The 22,638-nt window shown below is 38.7% G+C and overlaps 1 protein-coding gene across 2 annotated transcripts in view; it reads right to left on the bottom strand.

Moving 5' to 3' along the window:
• The window catches only part of ITIH5 (inter-alpha-trypsin inhibitor heavy chain 5), a 752,947-nt gene that overhangs the window by 33,343 nt on the left and 696,966 nt on the right, over positions 1 to 22,638 (bottom strand). For both annotated transcript variants that reach the window (XM_044088360.1, XM_044088361.1), the window contains one exon: positions 9,763 to 10,140. In XM_044088360.1, coding sequence (XP_043944295.1) covers positions 9,763 to 10,140 — 378 coding nt within the window. The remainder of the gene's footprint in view (positions 1 to 9,762; positions 10,141 to 22,638) is intronic.

The following is a 22,638-nucleotide window of genomic DNA, read 5'->3' as shown; positions in this document are numbered from 1 at the left end:
CAAGAGGCAGGATCTGCCTTTGACAAAGCCGAATTGGGTAGGATCTAGTGTCTGTAGGTCCCCAATGTCTTTGTTTATGAGTTCCATGATGATCCTCTCCATGGCCTTGCAGATAAGGCTAGTCAGGCTTATGGGGTGATAGTTACCAGGGTCCGTTGAGGCACCACCTTTGTGGAGTGGGACCACTGTTGCTGTACACCATTCTTTGGGTACATATCCTGTAGTGAGGCTGAGATTGTACAGCAGTTTTATGTGAGGGTTTAGTTCTTCTTGGAGTTCATGTAGGATGCAACCCGGGACTCCGTCTGTTCCCATTGAAGCAGTGTTTTTTGCTTTGGAGAGGGCGGCTTTCACCTGAGCATCTGAGATGTTAGGAAGACTGCACTCTGCTGGGATAGATATTTGCTCTTTTGGAGGGGAAGGGGGGGAGAAGTTTGCACTGAACCTGTCTGCCAGTATGTTGGCAATGTCTGTGGGTTCAGTGTAGTTTTTGTCGTTTAGAATCAACTCCGAGCATATCTGGGAGTTGCATCCCAGGTTCCTAACATAGCTAAAGAAAGCCTTGTGATTATCTTTAGTGTCCTGTGCAATTTTTCTTTCGAAGCTGGCCTTGGAGGATTTTATGAGGGATCGTAATTTTTTGCTAGTACTGATCAGAGATGCTTTCCCTTTTAGGGATTTTGCTGTATCATGTAGTAGCTTCCTCCTTCTGTTGTACAACTTATTTATGGCTGAGGTCCACCAGACTGGACGCCTGCCTTTGGACGATTGGGTCTTGGTTTTGTTTGGGATAGCATGATCCATGCATTCCTGGAGGTGTCCATAGAATGCGTTTATATAGGATTCTGTGGTTTGGGCCGTAGTTTCCACTGGCCCGGGGGCCTTGAAGGATTTCACCTCGGTTTTGAGAAATGTGAAATTTGCTTTTGAGAAGTTTTTCACTGTGGTTTTCTGGGCTGGGGGTGGGGTCGGGTTTTGGATATCCAGTGAAATTAATTTATGGTCTGATCTTACCAATGAGGGGTATACTTCTGGTGTGGAGCATAGGGTCCCCATGTTGGTGATGATCAAGTCAAGTATGTTTTCCCCTCTTGTGGGAGTTGTGACTAGTTGTTCCATGGCATTTGAGTTTATAAATTCCAAGAACCTTTGGGCTAGGGTGTTGGGGCTTGAGTAATGTTCCCAGTCTATGTTTGGGTAGTTGAAGGCACCCAATATAATGGTGTTTGGAGAGATCTTCGTGTTCTCCAATGTTTTCAGGAAAGCCGAGTGGGATTCCTGATTTTGAGATGGTGGTCTGTAGTATGCTATAAACTGAAAGGCAGTTTTGCCCACTGTTAGTTGCACATGGACGGTTTCTGATGCTTCGTGCAACGCCACTAACCTGGAGGTGTGGGTATCCTTGATAAATATGGATACTCCCCCTCCTTTTGTGGTTCGGTCCAAGTTTTGGGGTCGAAAAGCATGATATGAGGTATAACCTGGCAGTGCTGGGGTGCTCTCTGGAGCCTTGAACCAGGTTTCTGTCACTGAACAGATATCGATGTTCTCCATACTGAGGAGAGCTTCGAGTGCATGCATTTTGAGGTTCAGACTTCTGGCGTTTAGCAGCATTACCCTTAGTTTCTTGTTCTTTGTGTTTTCTATGGAGGTGGGTTTGTCTTTTGAGCCTTGCCTAAAAAAGGCACTATGGGGGTGGCAAGAGCCTTTGCCAGTATCCAAAAGCCCAGGGGTGACAGGTGCAAGCCGTCCCTAGTGAAGCAACGTGGCTTGTCGAGCATGTCATCCCAGGCTGACAGGCACTGGATCCCCTTTGAATGACACCAAAATTTTAGCCAATTGTTAAAATCGATCATTTTGTCTTTATACTGCGGCATCATTCTAGGTGAGGGTAAGATGCTGCTCAAGGTCAGGGTCATACCGGCCTGGGCTACATGATCGGAGAGCTCCTCTATGTCTCTTTTCATGTAGTCGAGGGAGGTACGTCTCAGGTCATTCACACCAGCATGTACTATGAAATAATCATATTTGTACTTGCTTTGGAGTGACCTGAGTGCTTGCGTTATGTGGCGGATCCTAGCACCCGACAGGCAGCTCACTGTGACCTTCTCCTTATTCAGCCTGGTGAGCGGGACGTCAGTGTGTCTGACTATAGAATCACCTATTACAAGTGTATCAGGTGTGTTATTCAGCCTTAAGGGCTGTGACTGTTTGGCACACTGACTTTGTGAGCTATGTGTTGCACGTGTTTTGCTGTGGGGTAGTGTTTGCTTGGGTGTCTGCTTTGGAGGTCTCTGCTGCTTAGGTAGATTTTTATTTAGAGCCTCCGAGTATGTTTTTGTGTATTTATGTGTTTGGTTTGCTGTTGTGGTAGGACTATGTGAGACTGGATTAGTGTTGTGTGAGGTTACCTTCTCCTCCTGACTGGTTACACCAGTTCTGAGGTGAGAGAGCTCAGCCTCCAGTTTGGCTATACGGTTGCATCTCTCACATATGTTTGAACCTGTTTGGAGGAGGAGAGGGTTGTCCGTGTACATGAGGCAGTTGTAACATTGCCTCAAGATTCCCAGATTCACCAGCTGGACTGGAGAGGAAACCATTAACTGACCTTTGGACATGCTAGAGTAGTAAAGAGAGCTCTTTTATCACTTAATTAAAAAGGACCAATAGGGGACAAGGTAATATTGGAGAGTATATGAGGATGTAGTGCTTTTAGTTTATTAGTGCTAGATTGTAAGATTGCTTATTTGGGCAAGTGCAGGGCCCTAGATTGAGAATAGGGTGTTTAATTTGAGAGATAGAGCAGTTCTAAGGGAAAACGTGAAGAGCAGACTTTGTGGAGCCGGGAATAGTTTAAACCCGATTAAGCGGCGCTGCCCGATGCAAAGCCGTGCTAAAGCGGGGTTTTATGCAGGGAACTTCAAAGAGCTAGAAATGGCCCTAAACAGCCAATTACTACAAGATTCTTGTGCCGAGGTCACTTCTTCAGGGACAGATAAGCTGCTCAAGGCTCCCCACTCCCACTGGTGAGCAAAGAAACTTCCTTCTATCCAAGTAAGGAAATGGGCAACACAGGAACTATCCAAAACTCCAGAATACAGCAAAGCCTGTATAAGGGACTATTCTAGTTTAGGAAAGGCGGGAAACAAGGATATTTCTTTTTTCAGGAAAACAACAGGAGAATTACAGTATATTCAATGCACAGGCTAGCGCACTTGAGTAGGGAGCCTCAACAGTTAAATATAACAAACAAACTTTTAAACTAAGTGCAGGTAATAAAAAAACACAAAAACAAGCTTATAACAGTTAAATCAGCAGTGTAAACTCGCTTTTCGGCGAGAAAGGACGGTCGCACAGGTAGTAACAGAAAAAATATACTTATATCTTGAAAGCAGTCACTCTTTTCATTTCTCTGCTGCTAGCACCACTCTGCAGGACCACGAGGTGCTGCTGCTGAGTAGGATAAGTGAAAAAAATGCGCCAAAGCGGGTTTTTATGCAGAGAACTTCAAAGAGCTAGAAATGGCCCAAAACGGCCAATTACTACAAGATTCTTGTGCTGAGGTCACTCCTTCAGGGACAGATAGGCTGCTCAAGGCTCCCCACTCCCACTGGTGAGCAAAGAAACTTCCTTCTATCCAAGTAAGGAAATGGGCAACACAGGAACTATCCAAAAGTCCAGAATACAGCAAAGCCTGTATAAGGGACTATTCTAGTTGAGGAAAGGCGGGAAACAAGGATATATATATATTTATAATGGAAGTGTAATGCTGGGTTTTCATGAAATATACTTAATTTTCAAAAGTGTTTAATAGCTCTGATCAGTAACTTCATAATCAGATGTCTATGGGATTTTTGTCTGGCCCTTAATGTTTTGTATGTTCAAAGAAAATCATGACTTCCCATACATTTTACTTAGTAATTTGGGGAAAAAAATAATTTACCATTTTGAGTTTCTTGCCTGAATAAATGCATTTAATTCTTCTATCAATAATGTTTTTTGTACACAGAAACATGCAGAACTGCTGAGAAAAAGACAATTACCAAAATCCAAGGAAATGTATGGAACTCGCCTTCATTTACAAAAGTATTCTAACTCAGCCGAGGGATTACTATACATGTTTCAGTTCAGAAGCGAACACTCAAGTTCCATATTTGAATGAAAATACGTTCCCAAAAATATTGCAAATACAAATCTGGTATGATTCTTCTACTAAATCATTTATTGTATCATATGCATCTGCATTGAGTTTCCAAGCCGAAAGCAAGTTTACCTTGCCTATTTCACAAATTACTGCATTTATCTTAAACTGCATTTCTTAATATAACATTTGAGGACAGAACATGAGCATCTGTTTGGTTCTTTTATTGTTTTATTCCCATGACAACAAAATTTCGGAATGATTGTCTTTGTTTTCCTGCATTTCTGCTTTGCCATAATTTTGGCAGGCCAATATTTGCATTCTTTGCCTAGCTTGATTTTCTTAATCCATTTATTTTCAGACAATGCATAAGATAGATTTTTCCATATCTCACATATTTTCCATTGGCTTTTTCTTTTTGAATGTCTTCTTGACTCAGTTTGCACAATCTCTTCTCTTCATTTTTATAAATCATTCTTTATAATTTGGACCAATATGTAATCAGTAACAGCTTCTTGTACAGTATGATCTTTACACCTAAACTATTATTTTGTAACTGAATTACCTGCAATCAATTATCATTTGAGATACCTTCACTGTAGGGATTCATTTCTTATTAGGTTGTCTTTGTTTTTTAGTTCTAATGGCTGTATAAACTATGATATGTCAATCAGGTGTTCTAACAGGTGTGTGTGTGTGTGTGTGTGTGTGTGTGTGTGTGTGTGTGTGTGTGTGTGTGTGTGTGTGTGTGTGTGCATGCGTGCGTGTTTGTGTGTGTGTATGCATGTGCATGTGAGTGTGTATGTGTGAAAAGGACAGCTGCTATTTGTAATAATGCCACAGTATGTTTCGGTGATATGACTGCTGTTTTTCATGTTTCATAATCTAAAAGGCAGACTTTTTTCTTTTAAAATCTGAACAGCTTCTGCTGTAAAATGGCTTTGGACACATAAAATGCATATGCCATTACAGCTATTGGATGACAAACATTATTTCTTTGGTTTGAAACATTTAACATAACACAATACTAATAAACATCACATAATAAATATATTACTGTTATTTGTATTTGGTAAATATGGCTGGGATTCACAGATGTCTAATGCAGTTCAATGTTCAAATTAGTCCTTACGGCATGCATGTTCAGGGTGTGGCGATTCAAAGACACAGGCAGTGCAGATATGGAATAACAAATATTTTTCTGTATGCAGTGCAATCTAATGAGCACATAATGACATGGTAGTGGAACCCCACACAAATGAACTACATGAGTTATGCAAATGAAAGAACATAAAATGGCAGACCAATTTAGAAATTTTTAACTATGGCTGTATACTAATTTGAATGCTGTTATTGTGGTATACAGTGGGAGCAGTACATGGAATATCAGCAGCTGTAACATAGGAGCATACATTGGGATCTGATGGAGGTTTTGCTCACAGTATTGCATATCAAGGCCTCCATACCACTGGAGGAGGTACAGATAGTACTTGATGTGTCCCCTGCAAATTGACCAACAAAATGTTGACCATCTGAGAGTGGACAGAAATACAATAAGAGACCTTGTCAATCTGTGTTGATCACATGCAGAATTGAGTGAGATGCATAGTATGGCTCTTCCTGTGTATGCAAAGGTATATTTAGCCTTAACCATCTCATCTACAGGGATGTTCCCATGACTTATGGGGACAATGATAGGGATACTACAGGTGACAGCCTTATGACTCCTAACCCATTTCCTTGACATAATACTGTGAAATGTGGAGGACCATATCTGTTTCCACAGGACAGTGGAGGAGAGAACCAATACTATGCAGGCCTTTTATGGCATAACCTGTTTCTTTGATATCCTAAGAGCCATAGAATGCACACAATGCTATCAAGACCCTACCTGGTCCAGTGGGCCTATGCTACTTTGACAGGAAGGGCTTCCACTTCTTGAACTGTCAGGTGAATTGTGATATCCAGGTCATTATATATAATGTGTCCATTTGCACCTGGGAAGTTCCCAGGATTCACATATTTGGCACTTGTCTGACCTATACCAAAGGTTCCTGTGAAGGTATTTCCCACAAGGTCATCCACTTGCAAAGTGCACATACATACATGATAGACAGCTCTATGCACATTGGTACAATGCAAGCAGGAATCAGGCCATACATCATACGGTGTGAGTTACAGGCAATACATTTTAGGATCTAGAATCTTCAATACATAACCTGGAAACCATGCAGGATATGGCTTATAACACTATCAGTAAGGAAACATGTAATGTAGTAGAACCTGTATTTGGAGTACTGAAGGCATGCTTTCAATGTCTTCACCCCAGCCCCTGGAGGAGGAGGAGTACAACAGAATGCAAATATAGGCAGCAGCATCTTTGTTGTTTGTGCCATGATACACAGCATGGCATTGTGCAAACAGATGGAGCAGCAGGTGATCATCTTGTAAGGAACTTTCACACAAGTCATACCAGTGGCAGAAGGGCATGGTGGGCAGTCAGGAGAAGATCAAGCAGCAACAACAATATCACAGCTGAGACAGAGGTGGCACAGTACAGTGCAGCACCAACAAAGAGGTAACATCTGGTCCACAGCTATGGGCCTTGCCACAGACAACACAGAATAAAATGATGGGTGCATTATCACTTCTATTCTATATAGGACAATGCACGTGTTGGCCACATTGTGCATCACTGCACAAAAATCAAAATTTGCATAGGTGAGGTGAAACAGTGTCAGGTTTCTTTAAGAGTAGAATATGGGGTAGGGAACGAAAACTGAACACTATAACCAGTAGAAAGCCATTCATGAAGTTGAGGGTAGATAAACATCACATCCTTCAATGGTGAGGTAGAGTTCTCATGATATGAAAATTGTTAGAATCCACTGTGTTGGCTTGCAAACTCATGGCATGATGTCCTTAGCGGTAAGCAAGAAATAAAACTATGGGGCCATCCCACAATCCCTGATGTGGCATCCAGTTTGTTGAGCCTGATGATAACCATCACTAATAACCTCGTCAATATCCAGGAGATGGCAGGCGGTATGCCCACAGGCAACAGAGATGCTGCCTTGACAATGGTCTGTGTAGTCTTACTTGAGATAACCTGTGGCCAGTCTTTTTACATACAGGCCTCTCATGATCACAGACTCATGGCCAGTGGAGGCATACCAGATGTTGGTTGCAATGTGTCTGATGGAGACCTCTCTGGAGGCCACATTTATCCTCAGTAGCACTTTGGGCTCCCTGCCCCTATACTCCATGTCACAGTACAATTAATACATGTCATCCTACAGGCCATGCAGTATGCTTACCATCATCACATAATGTATGTTATCCTAGAGGCCATGGAGTACACTTACCATCATCACAGTGCTGTGGGTAACAGACATCTGTGCCTGGATCATTGACATGCACATCTGCTGGTTAAGCCCATGTGTCACAGCCATAAAGAGGGCAGTTCTAGGGTCATAGCAGTGTAACACTCGCAACGGTTTTCCACTGTGGTGGGTATGTGTACCTTAGAGGCAGTGTACATACTGGATACTGTGTGGGCTGGGGACAGACGTAAAGCCTGTGAGGGACTCCCATGTACACTGTTTGTCATGCACTGTTGAGGCAATACTGGGTGATTTGGGATTTGTTGATTGTCTATTTTGTGCCTAGCTACTAGTTCTTCATACAATCCTCTTACTTCCTAGAATGAGAAATACTGTACATTTCATGTGCTGTTTGATACATTTGGTTGTTTGCGTAATTTGTTTCTGGTACTTTCAAGGTTTTTTTAGGGATCCTGAAAGCACTTCATGCATTTTCTTTCTCCTTTTTTGGTTTGTTGGATGTTTGTTAATAACAACCTGCCTAGCCATATGAAGAGGTCAATCTACACCACATTCTGCACCATGTAAGAGTTTGGGACATCTGAGGTTTATTAGTGATGCTTAGCAAGGCTTCTGATTGCAAGTTGTTGAGTTTGTCATTTTCCATCTTAAAGCTGTGTTCCTGTCATGGCATGCCTCAATGGCTGCCATATTGTCTTCCAGGACATCTGACATCACAGGAGGTCAAAGAAAAAGTTACCACCTTGATTCTTGAATGTCAAAGGGGTCAGTAACCTCATTTACCATTCAGGAGGTAGTAGAAGTTGTCAAAAATATGGAATGAGGGTAAGAGGACAACCAGCACCTTGTGGGTGGCTTAGAGAAGCTGTGGAAAGGTTATTTTTTATTATTCCAATATAAATGTATTTAGTGAATGATGACTCAAACAAATAAGTACAAAATTAAAATAAAAATAATTGCATAAATAAATAAAAGTTTCATGCATACAAGGGCCCAGGGCCAAGATAATGATATATCCGTGTCAGCACACTTGTTTGCTTTTAAGCACAAATGATGAAAGGTAAAATACAGCAGAATAGTAATAAAAAGTGTAACTTATTATAGACATAAAAAGAAGGAATGGCAAGGCAAAAGGGGACAAAGGGTCATTGTTATACCCTCCATATCTGAGGTCTTGTGAGGGGTGCATATCAGGTACAATATTTTTTCTTTCTATCCTTTCCAGCTCCATTTCTATTCTTTCATGTATTGCAAATACTGTTTTAGTATATTTATATCAGGACTGTCTGATCATGGCTTACAGCAGAATTTAAGCTAAGCATAGCTGTGTATTGAATATACCTTTATAGAATTGGTATGAGTCTGAAACTCCTTTGTGGTTTTCAGAATCAGATCATGGTGGGAGATGGTAAAAAAAAAATAAAAAGGGTGTTTGCTTTATTCAACTGCTGCAGATGTGTTTACTTTGCTACAGCAACTATGGCAAGTGGAAGGCTATCACAGGCACTGGAACTGTATGCAGTAATGTGGCAAAATGTGGCAAAGCAGGCTATGGAAGCAGAGGGAGGGAAAAGAAGATAACATGGTCTATTAAGAGAAGAGCATGGGCTTTTAAGCATGCAGAAACCAAAGCAGTAGTAGAATGAAGAGATGGAGCAGCTTTCCGGGAACAAAGAGTCAGAGATGGAAGTCATCTGTCAAGAGATGAGTCTTACTTTGGCACACACACACGCACACACACACACACACACACATGCACACACACACACACACACACACACACACACACACACACACACACACACACGCATGCACGCACACACACACACACACACACACACACACACACACACACACACACACACACACACACACAGACACACACACGCACACACATGCACACACATGCACGCACGCACACGCACACACATGCACACACTGACTCATTTTATACCATATATGTAATTTGGAGGATTGACAATTCAAATATGGCATTTTTGTGATACCAGAAGAAAGCATATCAGTTGGCAAAACCCCACACAGCACTAGGAAGGAGATGCAGGCTTTAAATATAAGGCACTCTAGCCAGGAATGCTTATGTAACATTTAAATTTTATGCTGTGCAGCAATCTGCTAGCGCAATCTCAGATTTAATATATTGTAATTTATTGATAGTAATTGAAGGAGAATATTTGAAAGATTACTGGAAAATGTCGATTTTCTTTCAACCATTTCACTTTCTGGAATTAAGAGGACATATAATACAAATATACATACCTAACAAACCATGTGTGTTGGCAGATAACCCTTTGCTGTTGGCAATGTAAAATCCCAGATGATTTCTTTGGAATGGAGCTGGGTTCTTGTACTGATGAAAGAGGATTACAAATGAGATGGTGTCTTGGATTGTCACAGTTATGTTGGAATTTGCATTTAGTGTTATCAACAGCCCCTGGCTCTCTACCGTAGCTGTCTTGTCGCAAGGAAGCACTAGTCTGTCTTTGCTGTCCAGGATGACTCTAGAAGGTGTGGCTTCAATGTATGCTCTGACAGGTTTAGTGACAAGAATCGTTAAGGCACTGAAGTATGTTCTTTGTTTCTTATGGCCATTGACAGGTGCTGGAGCTCCTATTAACTTCCCATTCACCGTTACTCCTTTAAAAAGAAAAATAAAGTATATAGAAAATGAAAATATTTTTAAAGTTCTTCCAATGTATATTAGTGGTTTAGCATTGAAAGCTGAACACTATTAAAAATAATGACAATAAGCAATTATATAACATAGTTTATTCTACAATAAAGCTTCTGAGGTTGCTGTTTATATCTAAATAATCACCATTAAAGATAAAAGTATACAACAATATCACTTATGGTTTGAAAGAACTAATTAAAAAATAAAAGCATACAAAATAAACATCATAATCTTGCATTCCAAATGTTTCCAGTGTTTTGTTTCTAATACAAACCTTGCTGTAGGTTTCCTGACAAGCATATCCATAAAAGACAATATGACAATCAGAGTCAAATGATTAATTTTACATTCATGTGCAAAAAGTAATAGTAAATGTAATGTCAGGGGGGGTCTCCTTTAGCGATAATCAGTTTCTCTAGCAGTATAGCCTGGAAGACACAGTTCTGTGTTATGAATAGACTTTTATGATTCCACACACATCTCTTAACCTCTACAAAAATCATAAGTTGTTTCTGAAACTGGATCTTAATTATTTGCCACCATTTTCATAGATAGGTGCACAGTCCCATTAATGGGAGCCGGACAATAAGTCTTATATGTGGTCTAGAAGGTGACATAATTCCTAAAGGGAACTTATGCTGCTGACTCAGGGTATACAGAACATCCATAGTGTCTATAAATCCTGGCACTGGAGTAGTAGTTTCTGCTCAGGCACAAGATATTACTAACCTTGTGCAATCCACTAGTACTTGCAGCCATATATCCCAGTCATTAGGAATGTATGTTCTTGGAGAAAAATGTCACTTCTTACCTTTATTTTCATGTATTTGTGGAGTTATTACAAAGTAGATACAGAATATGTTAAGATATAGTTGCATGAAATGTGCAGTGTGGTGGTGGTGCATGGGGGCTTGTGACAAAATCTAAGCTCATAGAAAGCCATTGAAAAATCTGACAAGACTGAAACACATTTTTCAAAGTTGTCCTTGTGTTAATTATATATACCCACCCTGAGGTTCAACAGCTGTGGGGAAAGGGCAACAACCCCCACCTTAGTACAAGTTGTCAGTATTTTCTGTTTCAGTCTTTTTCAGTGTCTTTTTACTTATTTCTTTTTAGTCCCCTACATTGATTTAATCTTCATCCTGGAATGTATCATACTGAATAAGTATGCACTTTCATTTAACCGTGTAACTGTGTTACCAAAGGATCACTTACACTGAAGTGTAATATGTATAACTCTGTTACAAATGTTCACTGATATGGATATATTTCTTCTCCTGTAATGTACTATGTTGAACATGTAGACATTTGTGCTTAGGCATCCAAATTGTGGCTGAAAATAGTTCACTTAATCAGTAAACAAATAATAAATAAAATAAAGAAATAATTTTGTTTTGTATACTACAGTTTACAAATGTTCAAGAGTTCTTCTGTATACATGCTTTTACCTTACCTCATTCCATTTGTTCAGCTGCAAATCCTCAGCCATACAGCTATATATCTTTGAGTTTTACAGGTAGTAAACATCACTTCACTGTGCTCTACATGCCGATTTATGCAGACACAGAATGCACACATACACACACCACACACACACACACACACACACACACACACACACACACACACACAAACACACATGCACGCGTGCAAGTGCGGGAGCACACCCATGCACACATGCTCACAAGTGCACAACGAGTGAGTGCATGCATGTCTGCACACACTCACTCACAAACACACACACAAACACTTTTGCTTAGTTATTGTACAGTTATGTCACATCCATCTGAATGGAAGTTCCTTAGCCTTACCTTTGACAACTACGTAACCACAAATTATAAGTAAATGGCACCTAGGTCCAAATAGATCATTAACCCACTCTACTCTGCCCTCATCAGAGCAAGCATAGAGTACAATGCTCCCTTCAGTATGCACCTAACCAGGCATATGTAGGAACTAGACTGACTTCAGAGGTTTCTTACAAAAAACACAAGGCATAACAAGCCTTTCTTATGCAGACAGCCTTAAAGCCCTTTCCCTCTACTCAGTCTACTATAGATTACCACGTAATCTCAAAAGCACACAAACCTTTAAATCACCACCAGAAGGAATAAACCAGAATCCACAAAGTATGCTTTAGCGCTTTCGTTTTTTAATAAAAACTTCTTCAGAATGACATACATAATAACTGGCCCTCCTTTTATACACTCCCACAAACCTTTTGCTCCAATGACTTACAAATGATTAATTAATTAATCAATTAATGACATCATAATAATTAAATTTAAAAATAAAATTACATACATACAAAATCGAGACAACATCCATAAAAATATTGACCATGTAAATACAACTCTAAGAATGGCCACAAATGACATCATATGTTTATAAAAATATATGTATATATGTGTTCGTAATTATAAATAGCCTTCTGCTTTTAATCTTAGTGTAGAGCTGATAGAAATATTGCTGTTTAAACCTGGTTCTTGTATTGCATTGGTCCTCAACTGCCACCTAAGTTCCTTAGCCTCTAGGTAGTCATTAAGGGGTCCACCTCTTTCACCTAGTGAAACTTCTCTATAATGCAAAACTTGAAATAGTGTCCTTCATTGTTTTTAGTATGCAAAGCCAGGACATTTTTAATGTCTTGTTTTTTGATGTCATAATAATGTTGATATATTCTACTTCTAAATGCATTAATCGTCTTTCCTATGTAAAAACTGGGGCATTGAGAACACTTTGCCAAATAAACAACTACCTTACTGTTGCAGGAATATTTTTTCTTATATACAAATTTCCCATAATTTGGAATATCAATCTCAGTTCCCACTATAATATGTTGACATTGCATACAAAAACCACATTTAAACATGCCTTTCTTTCCATAATATCCGTCATGTGACCTCTCTATCATATTTTTCAAAGTTATGTCTTTTTTATATACAATATTAGGCACCTTTCCCACTATATCTGTATATTCCTTATTGATATTAAATACATTCCAATTATGTTGTATAATTTGTCTGATGTCTATAAACTGCTTGTTGTTTTTAAAAATTGCAGCTTTATTAAAGGTTTTGGATTCTGTACCCCCCCCCCCCACTTGGGTAAACAGTTTTGGTACCCTTACCTAACAATGAAAAAAAGTGCCCATTATTCCTCTTAATAACTACTTCTTGTAATGTTTTTTCTACAAAATCCAAGGGATAGCCTCTCTTTGCTAACATATCAGTAAGAATGTTGATTTGGTCAAGAAATTCCCAATGATTTGATATCATCCTAGCTAGTCTTACCCCTTGTCCTTTTACTAAGGCCTTCTTTTGATGTATAGGATGAAAACTTTCAAAATGCAGCAGTGTATTCGAGTATGTGGGTTTTCTAAATATGGTCGTCTCAAAACATTTACCCAAGTTGTTTTTACTAATATCGATATCGAAATAGTCTATTTTATCGAATGAAGTAACATGTGAAAATTCTAAGAAGTCTGTACTTTCATCAATAAATGCCAAAAATTGTTTAAGTGTATCTTTACTGTTGTTCCATAAAATAATTATATCATCTAAATAACGGCCATAATAGGTCCAATATTTTGCAAAGGGACTATTAAATATATGTTCCACTTCCCAAAATGCCAAAACAATATTGGCAAAAATAGGGGCACGTATAGCCCCCATGGCTACCTCCCTAGAGTACAATGCTCCCTTCAGTATGCACCTAACCAGGCATATGTAGGAACTAGACTGACTTCAGAGGTTTCTTACAAAAACACAAGGCATAACAAGCCTTTCTTATGCAGACAGCCTTAAAGCCCTTTCCCTCTACTCAGTCTACTATAGATTACTGAGGGGTGAGCTATGACTGGCTTACAAGGCATCCTCAAATGCCACACTTATGAATCTCCTGCATATTTGTAAGGCAAACAGTACCAGAAATACAAGATCTAGGGACCTGAATTTTGTCTGTGACATAAACAGAACATGCTGAAGAGACAGATATTTGTACCAGAGACTGCCCCTCCTATGAAACAGGCTTCCCATCTATGTGAAGCTGAGCTCAACTATTACCTAATTTAAGACCTAGACCAATCGCTAGAGAATAGGAAATTTATACTGGGCCTGGCACCCATGTCCCCTTATGGACAGTGGTAGCTAATAAATCCCTGGCCCTCAGTGTCCTGCTTGGATACAGGACATCATTATTATTTTGGGAAAACATGGCTAGGCTTACAAAGACCCCCACCACCCCAAGTCATTAGCCTAGCAACAATCTATGAATCTATGAAACTTAGTTGAGCTGAAAAGAATAAACAGGTCCAGAGTGAAAAAACTTACATGGTAGTAAAATCTCTACTCCTTCATGTAAGAGGCTGTTGCCCATTCACTTCCTATCTGTTATAACTGTGATCACCAAACCACAGAGCAAGTAATAGTTTTGCTGATCCTTGCATTTTTCTGGCTTGACCAAATCTAGCACATTCAAATGAGTACCCTTAACTGTCTTTATATCTATTTGACTGATTTGCCATTTTTGGTCCTTAATTTAAATGAAATTAAATTAATTTTAATTTAAATTTAAATTAAGTGCTCAAGTCAGAATGGCATATAAAACTAAATAAAATAAAGTTTTCAGCAGAGAAGTCAGCCCACTTTTCATATGACATTTGTATATTATCCTTATATCAGCCTGTAGCTTTACCCTTTTAAGTCTTTGTTCTAATTCCAAGACAAAACTGAAGCATTGGATTTGGGCACTATTTAACTCTAAGGATGTGGTACTTTGGAGTATATCCTCTTTTCAAAAGTACAGTGACCTCAGAGTTAATATAGATCACAGAGGCATAGAAGAGCAGCTCCCGTTGCCAGGGCATGCAGTGAAGCCCCCCCCCCGACACTTAAATGGTAACAGCCCATTTTGTAATACATTGTTTTAATGTTGAAGTTGTAATTTATATATTTATTTTTGTACATTTGGGGATTCTAGGATCAGGAATTGTATTTATGGTAGGGGCGCTGTAAAGTAACTTTCCTAAAGTAGTGCTGCTCATCAGTAACTACTTCCCACTGTAGCCATCAGTGGGCACCTTCCTTTTTAAATGAAGGTCACATGGAGCACCATGTTTATAGTTCTCATGAACAATTTGCAAGGTACATACACACATAAAAGAGACTTTACTGCATTGTATTGCAGAAACAGTGGATCCTATAAGCCCTTGGAAAGCTCTGCCTCTTACTAGAGAATGTTACAGGAATTAAGTATGACTCGTTTTCTAAATGTCATCTCCTCATCTGCCTCAACTGACACAACTAGAAGTTTCTTAGGAGGACAGACTAGAAAGGATAATTAAGGCACTGCATTTTGTTTTATACTTGGGGTATATCATGGATGTCTGTTGCAAGAGAGGTATGCAGGAGACTGAAAAAAATATGTCTTACATATACTACGTGTATCAAGATGTAAAATACATGATAGAAAGCGGTAGAAGAAATGAGAAAAGTATGGGGAAGGTTAAAGATTACTCGACAGTAATAGAGTGTGGTACAAAATCTCAACAGCACTAACCACAAACAGACAGCAGTAGGCAATTATTTTCTATTTAGTAATCTGTTAGCTGAAGTGCCAATGGCTTGGGGAAATAAAATGACCTTGAAGGGCAGACACCACAGCATTAGGAATACTGAACACTGTAAATGCAGTATCTTTCCTGCTTTCCACAGTACACAAGCTCCAACTACTTCATAAAAAATATTATGCATCAGCTCAAAAGTAGACTGGCCTATATGTAAAGGGATCCAGCACACAGCAGCTGGGAGGTACTGCCCACGAATTCTTACACCTGTTAAAGGGAAGCATGTAGTTCTCATGAGCTAGAATAGTGTCTTCTGCTGCCAGTGAAGATGGTGCCAGCCCATGTCATGGACTTTATATTTCAAATAATATGCCTTCAGCTATAAACTCGCCAAGTGCTTTTCATTATATGTTTCTTCAAACAACTGGACATGTTTGGCTGTACTTTCACAGCTTGAGAAATCTAAGCAAACTAAATTAAATTGTGAGATGTTCTGCAGAACTGATGATATCATTTGGGCAGAAAGCTTTGTATCATAAAATGGAAGTATTTTCTAAATAAATATACAATAAATTAGCAGAACTCTCCCCAGTGAGAATGCTTTAACCACATATACAAGTCAGTGTTTTTTTCACTCTGTAGTTAAGTTTATTAACAGTATGTTTCTTTACATTGTCTCGGTGGTCTGCTACTGAGATGTTCTTCTTACTAGAGTTAATATTGCAGCACTTTGTCACACGCACCCTGATAAATATGCATGCAATTTATGTAAACAGCAGAGACATTAACTTTTAATTTTCTAAACAGATGTGCCTCTCTGTCTGGGAAACCACTTGTGAGAGCTTCACAGATGGCTGCCCTAACTGGCAGTGGGGGTGGAGGGTGGGAATGTACAAGGCTGCAATGTTAAGAAAGACATAGCAACATGGACCCATAGGTCAGACTGTAGAAAGTTAAATTTGAATAACAAAAAATTAGAAAAAGAAAAAAAATAAGCCGAGTCAAAACTGAGCATATTCAACAGATATTTTCACATTATTTAATCATCTGCTCCCACAATTCTCCTTCCTCTCTCTTCCTACTAACCCTCCCTCTCCTCTGAAAGCTAAATCATGAATTGTGTCACAATGATTATCTGTACTCATTATTTGATGTACTTCTTGAAGGTGTGCCAACTGGGATTCTCTAATAGTCTTGTTAATGATTTTTGTATGTCCAATTATACATTGTAATCAACTTATCTCTGTAACTCATTGACTACCTATCACGTGTGTACCTTGTTTTTTGTATTTTATGAATAGTTATTGTAATTACTCTCTGGAGCCTTTCTCCCTGGACCTCCACTAAAAATGGGCTTGCACCCAGTTGGACCATCCTGGCAAACAAATGTAAATAAATAAATGATGTTCTTATTAGCCTATTTTGTTTTTTTTCTATGTATAGGTATGTATATATATATATATATATATATATATATATATATATATATATATATATATGCATGTGAGCATTTTCTGCATGCCTGTGCATATGTGTGTGACTGTGTGCCTGAGTCTGCCCATCTGAGAACTGAACTTCATACTGAAAGCATTAGCATTCTGAATATCTGTCATTCCAAAGACATTGATTCACAAATATGGAATAGGTTTAAACATATTTAGAAGCAATGAGTCATTCAGTGGGAAGATACACCTGTGAGGTGGGGACTCAATACAGCAAGACCAGTCTATCAGATTTTCAGTTTATTAATCACCAGCATAGCACTATCCAAAAGGCTCAATAGTCATTTCCACTCAAACAACAAGCTTTAGATGTCTCTGGCACAGATCTTACTTTCAAAGAACAATGCATCAGTGTTGTGCTTTTCTTCTTAATAGCAGACTGCCATCCCACAAAAATGCAGCACTTAGATGCAACTGCTTGCAATCACTAGCCATTCTTATGAAGGATCGTTTGGCCCTCTGCATACATAGAACTTATCCAATATGGTCTTTACCTTGTATAGTAGAAACAGTCTGTGCTTTGATTCTTAGCAGACAATGCAGTATTCTGAAATATCATTGTAACTATTCCTTTATTTATAGTTGGCTGTGCTAAAGGGTTTGGTGCTGTCTGTTGAAGGTGTTTGCATGCTTGTGCCTTTAAGCAGCTCAGTAACTAGGATTTCTGGGTCTTTGCCTTGGAAATTGCAATATAGCTGTTAGAAGTGACTCCCCCTGCTTCACAGCATATAATATAGCAGATGTTCATGAGTTCATCCTGGTAACTAGCATACATAACTGAAAGGTAATTCATTCTGTTTTCATACCACATCAACTTTTCCTGCATTGGACAGTACTGCACAAACATAACGTGCATTCATCTGGGCTTCACTGACATCACTAATACATTTCTGACAACTTGAAAGAAAAAAAAAAGCAGTTATGGAACTCATTACTTCATCCTGGGTGTGGCATAATTAACTAAATGCTGAAATCCTTTTGTTAAAGTCTCAATGATTTTTATTTATTTATTTACTGACATTTGATTGCCGGGGAAAGTACGACTGAGTAGAAGTCTACTTTCAGTGGAGGCCCAGGGAGAAAAGCTCCAAATTATTACAAAACATTTTAAGAACAATAATTTTGCAATCTTCCAAAATAAAACAAAAACATCTGCAATTTAAATAATTATAATACATTAGACATAATATAAAAACATTGGTTAAGAATTGATACAAGATATAGGGCAATTGCTTAATATTTAGAGAACTTTTAGACAGTTTGTAGAGAAATTAATGGTAAGTTAGTCTAATACAAACAGGAATTGCAATATGAAGTTTGGAAACAATAGGCTTTTGGTACACTTAGAGAGAAAGTCAGGGAAGAGAATTTGATAGAAGTAAAGAAGTAAGTGAAAAAAGGAAGATAAGGAGGTATAAGGAATGAGAAGGTACTTGTTCACATTTAGGGATACAGTTATCCTGATTTTGAGCAAAAGCAGAGACAGGTTTTAGCTAGGAAGTTTTTTAGAGTAGGTTTGAAAAATGGGAGGGAGGGTATTGACCTGATGACTACAGGTAAGGAGTTGCAGCCTTTAGCAACCTTGTATGAGTACAGACAATGCCAGGATTGACAGGTTTGTGATAGACAGGTTTTGGTCACTGGATTGCAATGACTGACTGGGAACACAGCTGTGTAGAAAGTTTTTTAATGCTGGACAGGCAAATAAGTGCTAGGCAATTTTACAGGTGGTAAGAAGCTGTGTATATGTTAGTTGGTGAGACAATTCTAATCAATTTAGGCTTTTTTGTGCTATGCAGTGGTAGGTTTTGAAAGGGATATTTGTTGCAAATTTACCAGCTTTATTATAGCATTGTTCAAGTTCTAATTTTTGTGAAGCCTGGAGGTTAGTAAGGATAGGAGTGCCATAAAAAAGTGTGGGGAGGAGATAAGTAGTAATAACTGTAGTTTTAGTTGTGTTGGTAAGAAAGTTTTTGGTACTGTAAAGCATCCCTAGTTTTTCTATGAGTTTTTCTTATGCAATTTTGTATATGCAAGTTGAATGTAAGATTATCATCCACTATCATCCCTAATAATTTGCTATGAGAAGTGACTTACATGATTGCATTATCAAGAAAGAGGACTTTAAATTTTCTTTTTTTCATGAGATTAGGATTCAAGGAAAACAGTATTTTTTTCGTCATTTTTGGGTTTTGCTTGAGTTTTGCATTACAAAGTCATGTTTCAATATTTCCAATGATAAATATATGAAGATAAAAACTTCACTAAACCTTGCCTCATATATTGAAAATTGGTCCATGTCAACCTAATGAAAAGCTATGTAATGAAAGTCATTATACTGAATGTACAGTACTGGAATGTCAACTGCCTGCTGAAATGTTAAAATCTTGAATCAAAATACTCACTTTCCTTCATGTTTAGGGAGCTGGAATTGCTCCGCCTCACAAGACCGATGTTAACAATCATTTCCAGGTGTCACAAGTGGGGTGGGGATACTGTTCACTGACTGGTTGTCTACTAGTAAAGAGTATATGTGTAGTACATGAATGTATTAGGTATTTTAAATTCAACACTGTAAAGTTTCATCTGTTCTACTGTGAAACATTGACTTCCTGAAAGTTGATGTTCCAAAAGGTGGAAAAAAAATGCCCCAAATCCAAAAGGGTGAAGAACTTTTTATCTCTTGTTTTTTTCTTTTTCTTTTTTTTTTTTGCAGTGGGCAAGCCCCTCTGCATAGATGTGATGTGGGGGCACCCCCATCTCCAACTTACGTATACCAACTCCATGCATGTGCCAACTCGAACAAGGGAGAAATCTTCTTAAAGAAGTGAAACATTACTAGAAACCCCATTCTTAATGATTTCCTTTGAGAAAAGAATTCAATGTTATGTCATTTGTCATTTTTTTCTAATGGGCTACTATAGCAATAACCCACGCTTGGGTGTTGGTAATGTGGGAACTGTGGTTAAATCCCGCATTACCCACACCCAGAAGTGGGTTATTGCTATTATACAATGACATTATTTAAGAAAAGAAATAATTACTTTTCTTAAATAATGGCATTGTATAATGCCTCTTTGCTGCCCTTCCGCTGTCTGGTATTCCGTGGCAGTTCTGATGTACTGCGCATGCTTACGCAGTACATCAGAGCTGTGGGCAAAAGCAATGGAGAACGCAAGATCTCCATTGCTTTTTACTGTTTCGCTACGTTAAATGGGTTTAACATAGCGAGACAGCTTTAAAATAAGCAACGGAGATCTCCGTTACTTATTTTAAAGCTGTCTCGCTATGTTAAACCCATTTAATATAGCGAGACAGGTTTAAAAAAAAAAGCAATGGAGATCACAAGATCTCCGTTGCTTTTTACACACTGTGTCGCTATGTTAAAGGAGTTTAACATAGTGAGACAGCTTTAAAAAAAGCAACGGAGATCTGCGTTGCTTTTTTTAAACCTGTTTCGCTATGTTAAACTCTTTTAACATAGCGAGACAGTGTTTTATACTAACGGAAAAAGTCCGGGCGACCGGATCTTTTTCCGTTAGTATATTGAGGGATTTATAACGGGCACGCTGGTCGGGCTGGCCAATCAGCGTGCACGTTTTAGAGGAAGAATTGTATAATAATGCTTTTGCAGTTACATCTTGAGCACATGTAGGGGAGCAAGCTTCATCATTCTGACATTTCCGGATTTTTGCATTCAGTACAATGACTTTTAGTATACTAGTATTAAATAAGTTGTCACATACCCATTTAAAACATGTTTAGAAAAAAAAAACATTGCAAGTATGGAGTTTATTAGTTCTATTCTTAGATTTCACATAGATCAAACATTTAGCTTTGTATTCTGAATCTCTGTACTCAAAATGATCAGTGTCATTCACTGCATGAATGTAATCTCTTGTTCTTCTGTGTCTAAATTAAACAGTGGCATTATTCCTTGTCTGGGCTGACATGTCCCCTTTGGTGATGTTATGCAGTGTACATTCTCTCTACTGTCTGATCAGCAAAATTACAGAAAGTGGGCAAATATAAGCTACTATTTGATAATAAAAAACATACACAATTTTTATTGAAGGACAGAATAATCCTATATCACAGAAGCTTCTTAATACCAAAAAAGGCATTAGCTTTGTGATGATAGTAGCATAAAAAATAACTTTTACTTTTCTAAAATGCTGGAAATGGCTCGCCTACTTGTAAATACAAAACAGAGACACATGCTCACTCAGATGCAGAGAGAGAGAGAGAGAGAGACACACACACACACACACTCACACACACACACAGGTTTACTACAGGTGCTTGCATGCTAGCAACTCACAACACATTAGCTCCTTGTCACTTGTTTGAAAAAGCAAGTGCTAGAAGTCCCACTAGCCCTATCTTCCATTTATATATAGCCCTCTGAATACCCGAGCCTATATAATACATAATTCAACCAGAACCTAAACCTAAAACTCCCACCCAGTTCCTAACCTGAATCCTTGGTCCATAACTATTCACTCCCTATCCCTAACTCTAAAAACTCTAATTCCTCCCTAAACCTAAAACTCCCACCCAGTTCCTAACCTGAATCCTTGGTCCATAACTATTCACTCCCTATCCCTAACTCTAAAAACTCTAATTCCTCCCTAAACCTAAAACTCCCACCCAGTTCCTAACCTGAATCCTTGGTCCATAACTATTCACTCCCTATCCCTAACTCTAAAAACCCTAATTCCTCCCTAAACCTAAAACTCCAACCCAGTCCTTAAACTTAAATTCCCTGATTGCTTACTAAAGATAAAACTTCCTTCCCGCTCCCTATATCTAAAACTCCATCCCTTTCCTAAACCTAAATTGCCTAATTACTCCCCAAAACTCCCTCCTGCTCCCTAACCCTAAAACCCTAAAACCCACCTCCTTCTCCCTAATCCTACACCTTACTCCTGCTCTCTAACCCTAAGTTCCCCAAATGCTCCTTCCCCACTCGGTAACAATAAAATTCCCCACCTCCCGCTCCATTCCCCCAAGCTACAATGTGTTCAAGTCCCTGACTTTTAGACAGTGGTTTTCTAGTAACAACACACATATGGTCTTTCTCTCTCTAAGGCTCACACATTCACACACAAACATATATCATATACTTAGCAGCACAGATGCTTATTATGAAAAATATAATTTGATCAGTTTTCTTCATGCTAACCTAATTCCTTATGCTATTCTTTTGTTTGTTAAATTGTCGATTTGTATGTCACTCTCTTTTAGTTTTTTGTCTAATTCATTGCATGTGTCATACACTCAGTTACGCTTCTCTCCCTTTTACATCTCTGTACATGTCAGGGTATAGCTCTGTTTATGAGTAGCATACAGATATTCACAATCTTTAGTAGTGTTACTCTTTCAGACCC

This window comes from Protopterus annectens, chromosome 11.part0 (assembly GCF_019279795.1).
Source record: "Protopterus annectens isolate FY-2018-M chromosome 11.part0, PAN1.0, whole genome shotgun sequence".
Classification (NCBI taxonomy): domain Eukaryota; kingdom Metazoa; phylum Chordata; order Ceratodontiformes; family Protopteridae; genus Protopterus; species Protopterus annectens.
The sequence above is the reverse complement of the archived record's forward strand: the minus strand, read 5'-3'. Positions and strand labels throughout refer to the sequence as shown.